General features: G+C 55.6%; 1 protein-coding gene across 3 annotated transcripts; it reads right to left on the reverse strand.

Moving 5' to 3' along the window:
• Positions 1-365: 365 nt before the first annotated feature.
• Positions 366-14,241, reverse strand: ADISSP (adipose secreted signaling protein). 3 transcript variants are annotated; one of them, XM_082431933.1, is made up of 6 exons: positions 14,091-14,241; positions 6,987-7,157; positions 5,422-5,564; positions 2,263-2,401; positions 1,277-1,399; positions 366-1,039 (listed from the first exon to the last, which is right to left on the reverse strand). In XM_082431933.1, the coding sequence occupies exons 2-6, from the start codon at positions 7,003-7,005 to the stop codon at positions 939-941; spliced, it is 525 nt and encodes a 174-aa protein (XP_082288059.1). In that variant the 5' UTR covers positions 7,006-7,157; positions 14,091-14,241; the 3' UTR covers positions 366-938. The 3 variants fall into 3 exon arrangements, with proteins under 3 accessions (XP_082288059.1, XP_082288060.1, XP_082288061.1); XM_082431934.1 differs by having other exon boundaries at positions 6,987-7,103; positions 14,091-14,238; XM_082431935.1 differs by lacking the exon at positions 6,987-7,157 and having other exon boundaries at positions 14,091-14,227.
• Positions 14,242-15,790: the final 1,549 nt, after the last annotated feature.

Here is a 15,790-nt window from a genome sequence, read left to right on the forward strand (position 1 = left end):
GAGGGGACCCTAATAGTGGAGTAGTGGAGAGGGGCTGGGATCTGCAAAGGGAGGTTTTCAGCTGTGCCTGGGGCTGGGAACTGACCAGAAGGGGGTGCTGCTGTCTCTGGGTCAAGCCTCCCAAACTGAACGCCCCATTCCACAAGACCTCTCTCTGACCTGGGCAGAAGGCCCCTCCCCATCCAAACTCTTCCCAGGCCTAAAATGTCACCCCCTGTGCATTCTTCTTTTGGGGCCAGGTGCTGTAATACCACGAAGTGACCTTGCCTCCAAAAAGAATGAGTTGAGCCAAAACTGTTCCTTGGCCCTTCTGTAAAGGATTGGGCATTCTCACGGCCCTGGAGAACAAAAATCCTGCTGGCCTCTGGTATCCACTGGAAGTTTTATTTCTTTAGGGTTTTATCCCAACCAGTTGTTTAAAAACCAAGTAACACAGACCTGGGGGGTAGGGACTGGGAACTGCACCTCCCTCCTCCTCACCATGGATGGCAGTGGGAAAGCGGGAGGGGACAGGAGAGGTGGCTAAAGCAAGACAGCAGCAGCAGTAATGGGGGCAGCTACACCACAGAGCCAGCTCCCTCCTCTCCTAGGCCCTGGCTAGAGCCCCTATGGCTTGGGGTAGGGGGGTGGGTAGAACCCACCCCAGGCCCTCTCCATCCCTCCTCAGAGAGCCTCCTTGGGGGCTCAACCCATTTCTTCCAGCAGGAGACTGAGGCACACAGAGAGGAGGAAGTGGGAGAGGAGGATGCTGGAGAGGCAGGGAGGTGGCACAAATGAGGTGAGAGGTGTGGGCGAGGCTCCAGCTTGAAGGCCCTTGGACCCTCCACCTCCATGCCCATCCCTGGGAAGGGTGAGGAAGCTACATCATCACGCAGCATTTGGGGAGACGAGGTGGGGTTTAAGGCTGAGAGGCCCCGAGGCAGGTGGGGGCGAGGGCCTCAGTCGAAGCCGTGCCAGTCACTGTGCTCTGAGTCGTATTCTAGCTCAGCACCCACGCACTTGACACCATCTAGCAGCATGGGTGTGCCGTGGTGTCGGTCTGCAAGGCAGGTGACAAGTCAGTATGCCAGGCTGGACCCTGGCCCCACCTACTCCAAGGGGACTCCTCTACCTTCCCTCCTGGCTCTGCTAGGGGATGGGGAGAAAGGCACCCACCAAGAAGGTTGGGGATGGGCCGGGACAAGAATCCCTTTTTCAGACTCAAGGAGGGTGGAAACTCCTTGCAGCCAAGTTGGTGCCTCCCTCCTCTAGCCAGACCCGGGCTTCGAGCTCTCACCCATGACGCGTGCCTGCACCATCACGCGCACGCAGGTGCCGGTGCCACCTTCGCAGGCTAGCAGCATCTCCTCCTTGAGGACGCCCTCCTTGTGCGCTGAGTACTCACACTTGATGCTGTAACCTGCCCGGGCGATCAGCACCTCTGCGGCCTCCCGCCCCCACCCCCCAGCACTCACTGGTCCCCACCCACCACCAAGACCTCCAGAGGAGCAAGGATGGCCCAGGACCCTACCCCCAGGGCTGGGCGCACAGGCCTCAGGAACTTCCCATTCTTCATTGAGCTCTACATGCCTCTGCCTGCAGGCCAGAGGTCAAACTCAGGCTTCCAAGAGGTGGGATTCCCCAAAAAGGCAGGCAGGGAGAGAGGGTGATGGGGAGGGGAAAGGAGGGCAGGGCAGGGCTTGAGCAGATCTGGTGGCAAGAGGCCTGAGGGGGCTTGCTCAATCCACTTAAGGGTGAGGTCATTAGGCGGAGGTAGGGGGAAATGAAACTGAAGCTGGGGCTTCGGTACATGGTGAAACTGATACCCTAGCCTTTGGGAGAAGGGGGGTGCACTGAAGCTGGCAGGGTATAGAGAAGCAGCCCCAAGCCCAAGCCCAGGTCTGGCGGGTGCTGGGAGGTAGCTGCCCAGAGTCCCTGAGGTTCCAGTAGCTTTTTCCTGAGGTACAGGCAGAGGGAGGGCTAGAGGCCCAGAGCCAGTTCCTCAGTGGCTCCCATCGTCCCATTATGGTAACTATCAGGCGATGAGCAGACACAGGCCAACTGTGTGAGCCCATGGACTTCTGTCCAGGGAGTGAGGCCTGGGGCATGGGACCTGCCAAGGTGCCACACTGCAAGACCATAAAGAGGCATCATGTCCGCTGATTGCTGAGCTGCCCATCAGCCCTAGATGGGGGAAGGAAGTACCCCATGCTCTCACTCCCACTCACACCCAGGCCCTGCTGGAGGAGGGCAGGCTTCCAGCATGCCAAGCAGGGTACGCACCTTCTGGGATGGGCATGACGCTGAGGAGCTTGAGGTGCAGGCTGGGGACAGGTGCCTCTCGGACCTCCTTGCTCAGCCTGCGCACTGGGGGCAGAGTGAAGGTAATCTCATACCTGTGCAGGATCTTCAGGAAGCCAACCTGCAGCAGGAGGGGTGGGGGAAGGAGGCACCTTCACTTATAGTCTCCCCCAGGGCCCACCCAGGTTGTGCCACTGATGATCCTGTGGGGCCCTACACTTGCTTCCTTGACAATCCCAGGGGAGCCTGACTCCCTCCATCACTCTAGTTGGTCCACACCCCTGGCCGGGTAGCTCCAGGCCCTTTCTCCAAGGACCCCATCCCTACAGCTTGGCCCACACACTCCTCAGCATGTCTCATGAGCCCTGAAGTTCCTCGGTGGCCATTTTATAGATGATGAAGTGGAAGCTAGGAAATGACTGGCTGAAGGCCACAGTGTGGTCAGGGTATAGTCCTCCCTGGACCTCTTGGCTACTGCTGCCACACGTGGCACACAGCAAAGCACCAGCCATTGCCCACATGGGAGGCTCAAAGCCCCACGACACAGGCCATCCACCTGCTCCCACCACTACCAGCATGTGGCCAGAGCCAATAGCCCAGGGACTTTGGTCCTCTAGTCATGGTGGGGCCACCAGGCAACACAGATAGCACAAGATGGAGGATGGGATAGAATTAGAAAAACAGACACTAGACCAGCTGTGTCAGTCCAAAGCTGGCCCACAAGACTGGCACCAGCCATGGAACCTGGGCTCCGGCCCACCCTGCTGGCACATGAACATGGATTCCTGCCTGCCCACTCAAAGGCTCACTGTGTCCAACAGCCCTGATTCACAGCCCGAGCAATTTCTGTTGTTCATACACAGAGCTTGGCCATCCTTGGAAACTCCAGTCATGTGAAGGGTCACAGGCCAGGGTGGCTGTTGGGCAGGTAGGCTAACTGGAGTGCCAGTCCAGGAGGTGCAGGGGTGCAGGCTGTATCCACAGCTCACATGGGCACACACTCTCCTGTTCAGTTTCAGGAAATGGATGGCCCTGTCCTTTGGGGGAGCAATTAGCCTTTCAATGAGATCAGATGATGTCACTGCATGATAAAGCTCAGTCCCTGTGGCCCCCACACTCTGCTGGTAGAGGGCACACCTCTCAAGAGGGCTTTCTGGCTGTACCTGCCAATGGTGACCCTGTGATCCAGCTGTATCATTTGCAGAATTTTCCAGGGGAAATACTCAGAGATGTGCAAAAAAAAAAATACTCATCACTGCCCTATTTATAACAGTACAAAACCGTAACACCAGGAATAGGGAACCAGCTAAATCAATGATGATACATATAGTGGAATACCAGGCAGTTGTAAAATCTCGTGGAAACCACCAGGAGATGGTTCACAACAGAAGCAAGCAAAACACAGTGCGTACACTGTGATACCAGTTTTTCATTTTTGGAAACAAAGCTAAAAAAGAAACTGGAATAACACACATCAAAATATTAACCGTAGTTATTTCTGGATAGTATGATTGCGGGTACTTTTAAATTTCTTTATAGTTTTCTCTATCTTCCAGATTTTCTCTAATTACATGAATGGATTTTGCAATGAGAGGCAGGGAGCTATTTTTGAAAGTTTGGGTTAATTATGTTTATTCCCTTGGGGAAGTTGTCAGCTCTTGGAGGAAGAGCAAGGGTTTTAGAGTTGGGCAAACAGGTATGACTCTGGGCCCCTCCTCAGGGTGGTCTCAATAAACCAGACACCATCCGCATCCTCACCGCCATGCCCTCCAGGGCTCAACTCTGGAGCCCTGATTTATTGTCCAACCTGAGGGCCTCAGTCCCTGTTTCCCTCCAATCCATCCCCTCCAGAGACTTCCTCCTGCCCCTCCAAAGTAGATGGGGATCCAGCTGTGTGTGTCCCAGCAGTAGAGGAGCCAAGAGTGTATGAGCTGTGGCCACTCAGAGAGGAGGAGAGGGGAAAAACATGGGGATGATAAATACTGCTGCAAAGAGCCTAAATCACCCAGAGGTTTGGCAAAGAAAAGTAAATAAAGTCACACCTTGTTATCAGCATAATTAGCCTCACGCCTGAGTGACATACATACATCCTTCCATTTCCAACTCTTTGGGGTATAAATTGTCTCTACTTCAGAGAAGGGAAACTGAGGTGACCTGCCCAAGATCAGAGTCAGAATAGCAGGCCTGGACCTGAACCCAGGCCTGTGATACCACAGCCTTGACACCTGCCTTCCAATTGCAATGGTTGGGGTGATGCCGATGATAACAACAGCTCCACTCCCATTCAAGTAACATCCTAAGTCAGTGGTCCCCAACCTTTTTGGCACCAGGGGCCGGTTTCGTGGAAGACAATTTTTCCACGGACCAGGGGGTGGGGGTGGGGTGGGTATGGTTTCGGGATGATTCAAGTGCATTACATTTATTGTGCACTTTATTTCTATTATTATTACACTGTAATATATAATGAAATAATTATACAACTCACCATAATGCAGAATCAGTGGGAGCCCTGAGCTTGTTTTCACTTGCCACTTGCTGATAGGGTTTTGATATGAGTCTGCAAGCAACTGATTTATTATGGTCTCTGTGCAGTCAAACCTCTCTGCTAATGATAATCTGTATTTGCAGCCGCTCCCCAGTGCTAGCATCACTGCCTCAGCTCCACCTCAGATCATCAGGCATTAGATTCTCATAAGGAGCGTGCAACCTAGATCCCTCGTATGCGCAGTTCACAGTAGGGTTCCCACTCCAATGAGAATCTAATGCCGCCACATCTGACAGGAGGTGGAGCTCAGGAGGTAATGCGAGCAATGGGGAGTAGCTGTAAATACAGATGAAGCTTCGCTCACTCGCCTGCTGCTCACCCCCTGCTGTGTGGCCTGGTTCCTAACAGGCCACGGACCAGTAATGGTCCGTGGCCTGAGGGTTGCGGACCCCTGTCGTAAGTGCACTCATCTTATCACAGTCTCACACTTCCCATTTTACAGACGGGGAAACCAAAGCCCAGGGAAGGACAAAGATGTGCCTATGGAGCCAACTTAGAGGAAATGGAACAGGCTCAGGAAGCCAGGCAGGGCCAGGGAGAAGACAGAGGGAATAAGGCTGATGATGGCGGGGGTGGCGGGGGAGATGCACACATACCTTGACCAGAAAGCTGCTGTCGCTCTCTTGGGTGACCATGACCACAGAGTCATGCAGCTTCTCATCAAAGTGGACGTGGCTCTGGGAGCCTTCTGCATCATGGCCTGTCGCAAAGCGGATACTCCGGACTCTGGGCTTATTGCCTACGAAGAGAGTGGGAGAGGGCTACCGGGGCTGTTGCCTTCACCTATCCCAGTAAACTACTCCACCGTGTCACCTCCCTGCCCTCTGCGACTGCCCTTCACATAATCCAGCATCCACTGCTGGGCTAGGCCACATCCTACTGGACAGTGGCGATGATAAGGCTTGAGGCTCCCACCTGCCCCTACCTGCTCAGTTCTCCCACAGAAAATACTCATCCTGAGAGAGGGTTTGGGGGGGGATTCAGGGATTAGCTAATATGACCCTTCACTTAGAGGGAATGGGGATGACAGGGAAGAGACAGTCCTCCCAACTCCAAACACCAAGCAGTGCAGGACTCAGCCCCAGTCCTCAGGATACCCTGCCCCATGCTCTCCTTCACAGTGCCAAGCGCCCCATCTCTGGGACCTCCTCTTCCAGGTCTGTCAGTACCTGAGGCCCCCTGCCTGCCCCTCCTGCTGACCCAACTTGAGAGAGGAGAAGGGCAGAGACAGGAATGGGCTCTATGGGACCTGCCTGGGAGTGGGAGAAACAAACAGGGTCAAAAACCACACTCAGCCCTCCTAGGAGGGGCCGCAGCTGCCTCTAAACCTCATCACTGATCACTGGCAGGTAAGAAGGAAGAACCCAGGGGAGCCTCCAGGACCCCTCCCAGAGACGCCTTTCCCTCCTCTGCTTAACTCCTCACATGGCCCGCGGCTGTCTCCAGCTGGGTCAGGTTCTCCAAGGCCAGGAAGTCAGGGAGTTAAGGCAGGCAGAGCAGTGGGAACTGGGCTGAGGGCCTGCGCCGGGGGAGGCTAAGGCTGAAAGAGGCTCATCTTGCCAAGAGCATGACCCCAATCCTCTCTGACCCCCACAGCCCCTAGGGCTCCCAAGAGCCCTACCCAGAGTCCTTTTGGTGGGAGGGCCTGGGCCAGCCCTTGCCTGGGTTCTTGCACACTCAGTGGAGGGCCAGGGGGCCAGCCTGGCATTTTCACATTCCCCGCTGAGCCCCCCAGACTTGACCCTCATATATCCTACCAGGCCTCTCTTGCCTAAAACCTTCTATGAGCACTTCTGGACTCTGAATGAAACCCAAATTCCTTTCCTCAACCTGCTGTGGCCCTACCCACCTCAGCAGCCTCAGTGCTCACCCAAAGCCCCCTGTGCTCCCCAACCCCCACAGTGGAACAGGGAGGCTGGAACATGGGGCCATGAAGGCACACACCTCCAAAGACCAGCACACCATGGAGCCAGCAGGGGTCCCCAGGTTTGGCTTGGGTGTCCCCAGAACAAACACTGGTGTAATGTAATTAGTACCTCACATTCAGACAGACACACACACACACTCACAGCCAACGCAGGCCCCACATGCAGCAATGCCCCTTCCCACCAGGGCCCGCTGGAAGACGCTACAAACCCCGCCAGACCAGGCAGGCACTCACCCTTGTTGGCTGCAGCCATGGACGCCCTCCCTGCCACAGAGTGAGACACGCAGCTCCTGCCAGACACCACCGGTCAAGCTCAGCAGCTTCCCATGCTCCAGGGACACCAGCAGAAGCCTGATGCATGGGGAGTGGGGAGGGCAGGGGTCAGGGTCACCAATGGGCCTGTGGCTAGGGGAGAGCAGAGAGTTCCCTTTAGGAAGGACCCAAACCCCTGCTGCTCTCAGTAGCCCAAGTGGTACCTGCACCCCCTAGCAGAGGGGGCTTCTGCCCCCCCACTCCTCCACCCACTCCCCACATTCACCAAGAGCCCTCACCCTTGCCTGACACACTACTGACCCAGGGCCTGGCCAGCATGTACTGAGCTGCAGCTTCTGGGTGCCAAAGCACCAGCACAAGCCTCTTGTGCCCAGCCTACCTGAGGCTGGTGGGAAGAGGCAACCAGCAAAGGAAGGGGACTTCACTGGCACTTTCCAAGGGTCAGTTCTGGTGCTGGTAACCCAAGGGTTGGCCCATCCCAGACACACAGGCTGTACCATCCTACATCCAGAGACCACAGTATTCACGTTGCACAAGTGGATCCAGGTCAGAGTTAACAGTATGCTTGGAGGGGGGCAAATATGGGGACTCACATAATAAAACATGTCCTCAGAGCTTTCCCTCCGAGTGATTGGTCAGGGCCATATACAGAACAGACACCCATGAAGGGGTTGCCGTCCATCGAAACCCACCATTCAGACTCCGGCTTGACTACAATCCGGCTGGCCTCCCAGCTCAGCTCCCCAAGGGCAGCCTCAGGGCAGAGACTGTGGGAGGCGCCTCCAGCAAGCCTGTGTGAGCAGCCAGGCCTCTGAAAGACTGGGCTGAGACCATCTCAGCATCAAAAAGAATAATAAGTGCAACTGATGGAAACAGATGGAATTACATAAAATCAGAGCATTCACAGAGATTACAAAAAATGGGAGAAAGCAAAACAAACAAACCCAAATCCTCATTTGTCACTACTGACAGTAGCAGTGCCCTAACTCTCTACTGAAAACTGGCAATATAGAGAACTAATTCAGCCTGTCTCTTGGCCTTTCCTATAACCAACTTGCCCTGGTGGTTAAAGGACAGTTCTTCTTTAACAAAGGAATGACCAACTGCTAAATAATTCTGCAACCCCCAAAACACAAATGCTAGGAGCAACACTAATCAGTGGGTGCTAAACCAGTAAGGCAAAGGTTGAAATGGATGCTCACATATGCACAAGTGCCACTGACAGATGACCTAGGGTTAAAGGGAACGAGTTTGCAATGGAGGGATGTGACATCAGCCAGTCTTGCATTAGTCAATCTCCTCTCAGAGTGGGACAACTGGACACACTGATGCCTACTGATGTGAGGCGGCACCAAGTCACAGCATTGCTAACAGGGCAGCCCTGCCCCAAATGTCTAACCTGCATCTAACAAGCCCCTAGAACTCCAACTTCAGCTTACCAAAAACACAGAGGCCAGCAGAATAAATTAAATGACTCCACGAGAAAGCAAGGAGACAAACCCAGAAGGCAGGATATTCTACAGGACAATTGACCTAATTTTTTTCCAAACTGTAAGAAGAAAAAGGAGGGAGGTTGTTCTAGATAGGGGATGGGCCAACTACAGCCTGTGGAGGCCGCCACTGTTTTTTGTAAAGTTTTACTGGCACACAACCGTGCTCATTTGTTTACATGTTGTCTAAAATTGCTTCTGTTTTACTTATTTGTGTGTTTGTTTTGCCTTGCCATGCGGCTTGTGGGATCTTAGTTCCCAGACCAGGGATTGAACCTGGGCCTGGCAGTGAAAGTGCTGGGTCCTAACCACTGGACCGCCAGGGAATTCCCTAAAACTGCTTTTACACTAAAGCAAAACTACTTTGAGTAGTTGCTACACAGGCCACATAGCCTGCAAAGTCTATAATATTTACTATCTGGCCCTTCACAGAAAAAGTTTGCCAACCGCTGTTCTAAATTAACACACAAAGAGACCAAGAATGGGAAAACTGACCTCTTTTTTTCCACCACGTCAGTTTCAAGAAGAAAAATAAATGGGGTAGGGGATTTCTAACTATCTATAAAAAGAGACATTTAGGGGATAATTGGGAAATGTGAATGAGTGGGACTGGATCTTAGATGACATTAAGAAATAAAAGCTGATCAGTTAGGTGCGATAATGGAATTGGATTACGTAGAGAAGTATGTCCATATTGGTCAGAGATACACACTAAAGTAGAGATAAGTGAATGACGTTGGCTAGTCCAGGGAATGAAGAGACTAGCCAACTTGGGGTGGCCTCAGAGTTGGGCCTGTGGAGGGCATGACCTCGAGGCCCCCCAGGTGCCGAGCTGCCCTGAGAGCAGGCCTCACCTCCCTCCCTACTTCCCAATGCAAGAGAAGTCCACCTAGGCCCAAGCCTGGCCTCAAGGGCAGGGCAAACAGCCTGGGTACCAGGAGCCCGCATACGAGCCCTCAGGAGGTACAGGGAAAGGCAAGGCTTGGGTCTCAGGAATGCAGGAGCGGCCAGGGCAGAAACAGCCCCAGGTGAGTACTCTGGGGTCACTCCCAGAAGGGCAGCCCCTGAGCCCTGGAATGCTCAGCTGTCCCAGAGAGCCTGGCCCCTGGAGAGAGACCTGCCCTACCCTACCCACTCCAGCCACCCCCTGAAGCTGTGGACTCAGAGCATGTGAAACATGGCCAAGAGCAAGGGGCCAAAAGCAAGGGGACCCTCCTCCTACCTTGGGCAGAGGCTGCTCCAGCCACACCTCTGCTGCCAGGGGAAATGACAAGATGCCCCCGTTTCCCAGGGCATTTCCTGGGAGGCCTGGATGAAACTCTTAAGCAGTGGCTGGTAAGCAAAGGCTCCTGGGGCTCTTCATAAAACTCTCTTCACTTCATAAAACCCCAGTACACACAGGGTCCCGTCCCTGTCTTCCTCCCCAGTCCATTGCCTGTTGCCTGCCTGCCTGCTTTAACCCAGGCCATCCCCTCTGCCTGGAACAATCCTGCCCCCCACCCACACCCCAGCCTGGGTCTCAGCTCCAGAGGACATTTTTCAAGGTAGCACAACCCCATCCCACCACCGCCCATCCCAGGATAGACCTGAAAATCTTCAAAAAGGATCCCCTTTCTCACTTCTGGGATCATTTGATATCTATGTCCCCCACCTTACAAGGGCGGTGACTGTGTTTTTGCCAAACGCTGTGTTCCCAGCACCGAGCCCAGCACCTGACAGGGAGCAGCTGTGTTTAGTTTATATTTGTTAAATGAATGAATGACCAAACTAAGTGGAGCCCAAGCATGGGCCTCAGCTGGGCCCTCTAGGCAGATGTGGCACCAGGGCCCAGAGGCTCTCAGAAGAGGAACGCCCCACCTCACTCTTTAAGCCAACCCCTGCCCTGGAGGGCACTCCCTTCCCCCCATCTCAGAGTGGGGCCCCCCGATGGGCATCTTCTAGCCTGGCCACAATCAGCTGTTACCTGCCCCCTCAACCTTGAAATGGAAGGTCCACTGAGGGAAGGACCTGCGTCTCTTGCACTGCCCAGAGCTCAGGACAGAGCAAGCACTCAGGCACTGCCTTGTAACCCTTGGGCAATGAGAACGCAGAGCGAGGAGGCAAGTGACTTCAGGGGCCCAGAGAAGGCTGGAAAAAGCTCCTTTCCCAGCAGAAAGCCTCTCTAGTCGCTGTCCCCTGTGAGCCAGACTCTCGTCCATGCACAATTCTTCATCAGAATCGGGAGGAGATGGCATCGGGCCTCCTCTTGCGGCAGCTGTGTCCATAGGGAACCACTTGATCCCCTTGAAACCCCAGGCCTCCTCCTGTGCCAGCCAAGTCTTGATCGTGGCCCAAGTGGCACAGCCCCCAAGAGGCAGCAGGGACATGGTCAAGACCATGATTTAAATTCAGGCTTCATGGCAAAGTTACTCCGTGTCTCTGTGCCTCAGTTTCCTCATCTGCAACACAGAAATAAGCAGTGGCCTCTTCCTCAGTGGGTTTGGTGCAGCTGGTGCCTAAAGCTCTGTGACAGTGCTCCCCACTCCACCCCCACCTTTGCAGAACAAATCCCCCAAAGGACTAGTTTCTGAAGCAACAGCAATTTCAGCATCAAAGAGGCACTTCAGGCCAATCCTGGAACAGTCAGGAATGGCCCTCAGGGTGGGCCACAGGGACTTCAGTCTTCTCAGAAAACAGCTCAAGGGACTTCCCTGGTGGTGCAATGGTTAAGAATCCACCTTTCAATGCAGGGAACATGGGTTCAAGCCCTGGTCCGGGAAGATCCCACATGCTGCAGAGCAACTAAGCCCCTGTGCGACAACTACTGAGCCTGCGCTCTAGAGCCCACGAGCCACAACTCCCGAAGCCCGTGCGCCTAAAGCCCGGGTTCCACAACAAGAGAAGCCACGGCGCTGAGAAGCCCGTGCACCTCAAGACTAGCCCCCACTCGCCACGACTAGAGAAAGCCCACGCGCAGCAACGAAGACCCAACGCAGCCAAAAATAAATTATTAAAAAAAAAAAAAGAAAAACAGCTCAAGGGCTGAGGGGCCTCCCTCTCCCTTCCTTCATCCTTCCTTCCCCTCCCCAGCAGGTCTCCAGGGATTGTCAGAGAGCAGACTGCTGGGAGCCCACTATGCCCTACAACCAGAAGGACTCATAAAGAAGATGTGAAGAATATACAGCCCACTCCAGCGAAAAAAAAGACACCCCCACCTTTAGATGGGCTGTCAACAGGTCAGGGGTGGTACCACAGAGAGTCACAGGATGGGGAGGGCTGGGAAGCTGGAACAAGGGCCTTTGGGGACTCCAGCTCTCAGTTAATCTCAGGGAAACTAGCGGAACCTTCTCTCTGGGAAACAGAGCTCCCAGCTCAGATCCCTCTCAGCTTTAGAGAGAAAGGCTGCTTCGAGGTTATCCTACCCAGGGCAGGGCTCAGCCAGGCCCAGTGGCACCTCTGGCACAAGGAGCAGAACAGGGAAATGGCAGCTGGGCAAATGGACGGATGGACAGTTACACAGGAACCCAGAGTTCTCAGCCCCTTAGATTCCTGCCCTGCACACAGAGTGCTAGCTGCTACTCCAGGCTGTCCCACACTGGGGCCCAAGGCTGGAGGGAGGGTCAAAGACAGTCTGTCCATGGCAAAGTGGAGCTCCAGAACCTGCCACCCTCTTGCCCTATACCTCACAGCTGCATCCCCAGAGCACCTCTCTGCAGTCCCCAAACCCCAGGCATCGTAGGACCAGCCCCAGCTTGTCCTCTGCTTTGTGGCTAGGAACATGCTTCTTGGGGCCTCGTTTCTCATTCATTCCTAATCTCCATTCTCAACCTGTTCAAGGACTTTGAGCCAGGAACTCTACAATCTTCCAGCCTCCCCACCCCAGCCTAGGACTCAGTCCTGGCTTAAGCACTCAGTCCCGCAGAAGCCTCTCATCAAAGCTCAAGCATGTAAAAAGACCACCCACAGAGGCCACACTAACCTGCTGACTCCAGGACCTGACATAGGACTGGGCCCACATACCTAGAACAAGGCCTGGAAAGGCAAGGCTGGAGGTCAGGAGTGGTTGTGACAGTTTTACATCAACTCAGACTGGATATGACTCCATTTCCTCCTCCCTCCAGCAGGCCAAAGTTGCAAGAATAAGTATGGGTGTTTTCTCTCTTGAAAACGAGTGGAGGGCTTCCCTGGTGGCCCAGTGGTTAAGAATCCGCCTGCCAATGCAGGGGACACGGGTTCGAGCCCTGGTCGGGGAAGATCCCACATGCCGCAGAGCAACTAAGCCAGCGCGCCACAACTACTGAGCCAGCGCTCTAGAGCTGGTGAGCCACAACTACTGAGCCCGCGTGCCACAACTACTGAAGCCCACACGCCTAGAGCCGGTGCTCCGCAACAAGAGAAGCCACGTCAATGAGAAGCCCGCACACTGCAACGACAGAGTAGCCGCCACTCACCGCAACTAGAGAAAGTCCGCGCACAGCAACGAAGACCCAAGGCAACCATAAATAAATAAATAAATAAATTGATTTAAAAAAAAAAAAGAATGGGTGGAGCAGGGGTGAACTGAGGAAGGGACCCCCACCATCTCACACCCTCCTTTCTCCCCAAGAAGTGCTGCCCTCATTTCCCCAGCATCTCCTCCCCACAACCTCTCAGGCCCCCAGCTAGAGGCTGCTCAGACCCCTCTAGCCTTCAGACTGCCTGCCCCACCCAGGTCCCAATTAGTAGAGGCCAGGCCAGGTCCAGCGGGTGACAGCTGCACAGCTGCAGGTGGAGCTTCTTCAGCTCCCTGAGCAGAGAAACGCCCTACCCACACTTCCCAAGGCGAAGATTCAAGATGAAAGGCAACCCAAGCCCACCCTTCTCAGTCCACCAGGGTTCCTGTTCACTAACAGGAACACTGGTCCAGAACCTAAACGAACCTTTCCTGCTCTGTGACAAAGGGGAGGTGGTGGCCAAGCTCCCAGAGACATCAGGGGCCTGGGTATAGGAATCTGTACCCTCTCCCGCCTCCATCCCCGTGTGTGTGGCGCCCCCATCCCCACCCCATCCTCATCTTCTAAGGGGACAGAGTCTGGACACCCCCCCCATCACACTCCTCCCGGGCGGCGAGGCGTCGGCTCTGTCCCTCATAATCCTGTGCCGTCCCCACCCTCATCTCTGCTGACGCTGTAGTCTCGGGAGCCCGTACTCCCCGACATCACGGCCCTCCCTGAAGGTGTCGAGCCACGCGAGGTTCAGAGGCTACTCGTCCAAGGTCACACATTGAGGCGATGACAATGGGGGGCGGGGCGCGGAGTTACTGACGGCGCTGACCCCATTAGGCCCCCGCCCTCACTGTGTCACACGTGCCCCCGACAGCGCCCCGCGGAAAACACTCCAGCTCTACCACCTAACGGTCATCTGCGGCCCTGGGGCCTGACATCTCCCCAGCTCAGATGCCAGGGAGCCCTCCCCGTCCCGGGCCCGACAGCGGAACCCTCCAGCCCCAGCCGGATGGGGTCGCAGGCACCGACTACCCAGAACAGCGGCTCCGCTGGGAGGGGATCTCCGCGAGCTGGGCGGAACCGGGAGGTGGCGGAAGGAAGAGCAGTCTCACCGTGCGGGGAGCACCCCGAGGCCAGGACGGGCAGGGACGACCGCGGCAGCGGCGGCGGCAGCTGTGGCGGTGGCGGCAGCCGTGGCGGTGCCGGCAGCCGTGGCGGTGGCGGCAGCAGCAGGATCTCAGCGCAGAACCCGAGGAGAGAACCCTACGCCGCTGCCGCCCGCCTCAAGGGCACACCCCCCGCCTCCGCCCATTGGTCGACCGAAGGGGTGGGGCGAGGGCACTTCGGACCACTAAGCGGGCCCCAAAGAACCGCCAACGGGCGTTGCGCCTCTGCGTCACCCGCAGGAGCCCCTGCGGCTGCGCCGTGCGAGCCCACGCCCCGGGGCCCGGCAAGTTCTCGCGATGAAGTCAGCTGGGGCGCTCTCTGTGGCCAGGCGGCAGGATACCGCAGAAGCGAGAGAAGGGAGAAGCGCCTTTAATAGGTCGTACGCGTGTCCACTTTCAGCCTGGGGGTTTGCACCTCCTGTCTCCGCCCAAGTTGGAAGGGGCGTCCCCTGGGCTCTGTCCCCTTGAGCGGCCGTAAGGTGGGGCTCAGAGCTAGGTGGGGCACCTGAAAGTCGCCTTTCTTCCGAGACTTCCAAGCCCGCATTGGCAGTCGATACGGGCATCGCTAGGTCCTGTCCGGGAGCGGAGGAACCCTCCATTCTTCCCGCTCTGCGATCCCCGGGTTTCGGCATCTTCCCCTTACGTCCCATCCCTCTGCCTCGGAGGAAGCGCTCCTGTGAGGACCTGAGACGCGTTCTGGGTGCCCTGCCGGCCCGGATAAGAATCAGAACAAAGAAGGCCCGCGGGGTGGGGGTTGGGAGAACCTGTGCAGGAGCTGCCGGGGACCGCAGCCTCTGCTCTCGATCTCCACGGAGGCGGTCGCAGTGGCAGGGGGATGTGCCTAGTTCAGCGACCCGGGGTTCGGGATGTGGGCGCCTGCACAGAGTCTGGGAGCAGAAACGTAGCCCTCGGATCTCTAAGGGTTCTAGCCGCTGCTGCGCCTGCAGGTCCTTGAACAACACCCCCTCCCGATTTCGCTGGCTGGAACATGGTCCCTAAAGTACCCGCGGGGAACGGTCCCTTCTTCCAACATAACTAGGAGAGAGATGGTATGGGCGGCTTAAGGCCAGCTTCCTGTCAGAAAGAGCGGGTCACTGCCTTTGGGGAGCCCCCAAGGCTCCTACCCTCCGCTGGATCCCTGTGGCCCCTAACCTATCTTCTGGTCTCTGGTGAACACACTGTCGGCAAATTAATCTTGATGAGCTATTGTTACCATTGAATCCTCCCCTGCTCCAAAGCGCTCTGTGCTCTGGGACTGTCTCCAGAAGAGCCTCAAACTTTTTAGCATCATTTTGGGTGATGCGTGCACACTCTGACGTTTGAGATCCTGTCTCCAGCATGGTCATTGGGAGATTTATACATTCTGATCCCAGCCCATCCACTCTTGCCAGATGCTTTCTTATTACCCAACCCACCATTCCGTGTGCCCCGGTATGCCTCCCCCACAGTTGTATTCACATGTCTATTCTATTCCTCAAGCTCTAAAGGTGGCAGGCAGTGCGCCCAGAGTAAGCTATAGATGTATTTTGTTTAATCCACATGGGGCTTTAAAAAATTCTTATTCTTGGGCTTCCCTGGTGGCGCGGTGGTTGAGAATCTGCCTGCTAATGCAGGGAACACGGGTTCGAGCCCTGGTCTGGGAAGAT

The sequence above is a fragment of the Balaenoptera physalus genome, assembly GCF_965194825.1.
Source record: "Balaenoptera physalus genome assembly, chromosome: 16".
Lineage (NCBI taxonomy): Eukaryota > Metazoa > Chordata > Mammalia > Artiodactyla > Balaenopteridae > Balaenoptera > Balaenoptera physalus.

What these genes read in the sequence shown, in the direction of transcription:
- ADISSP (XM_082431933.1), bottom strand. An exon ending in ACAGCAGCTTTCTGGTCAAG is followed by an intron (nt 2,402 to 5,421) that starts GTATGTGTGCAT and finishes CTCCTGCTGCAG; the next exon opens with GTTGGCTTCCTGAAGATCCT. An exon ending in GGTGCAGGCACGCGTCATGG is followed by an intron (nt 1,040 to 1,276) that starts GTGAGAGCTCGA and finishes CCTGCCTTGCAG; the next exon opens with ACCGACACCACGGCACACCC.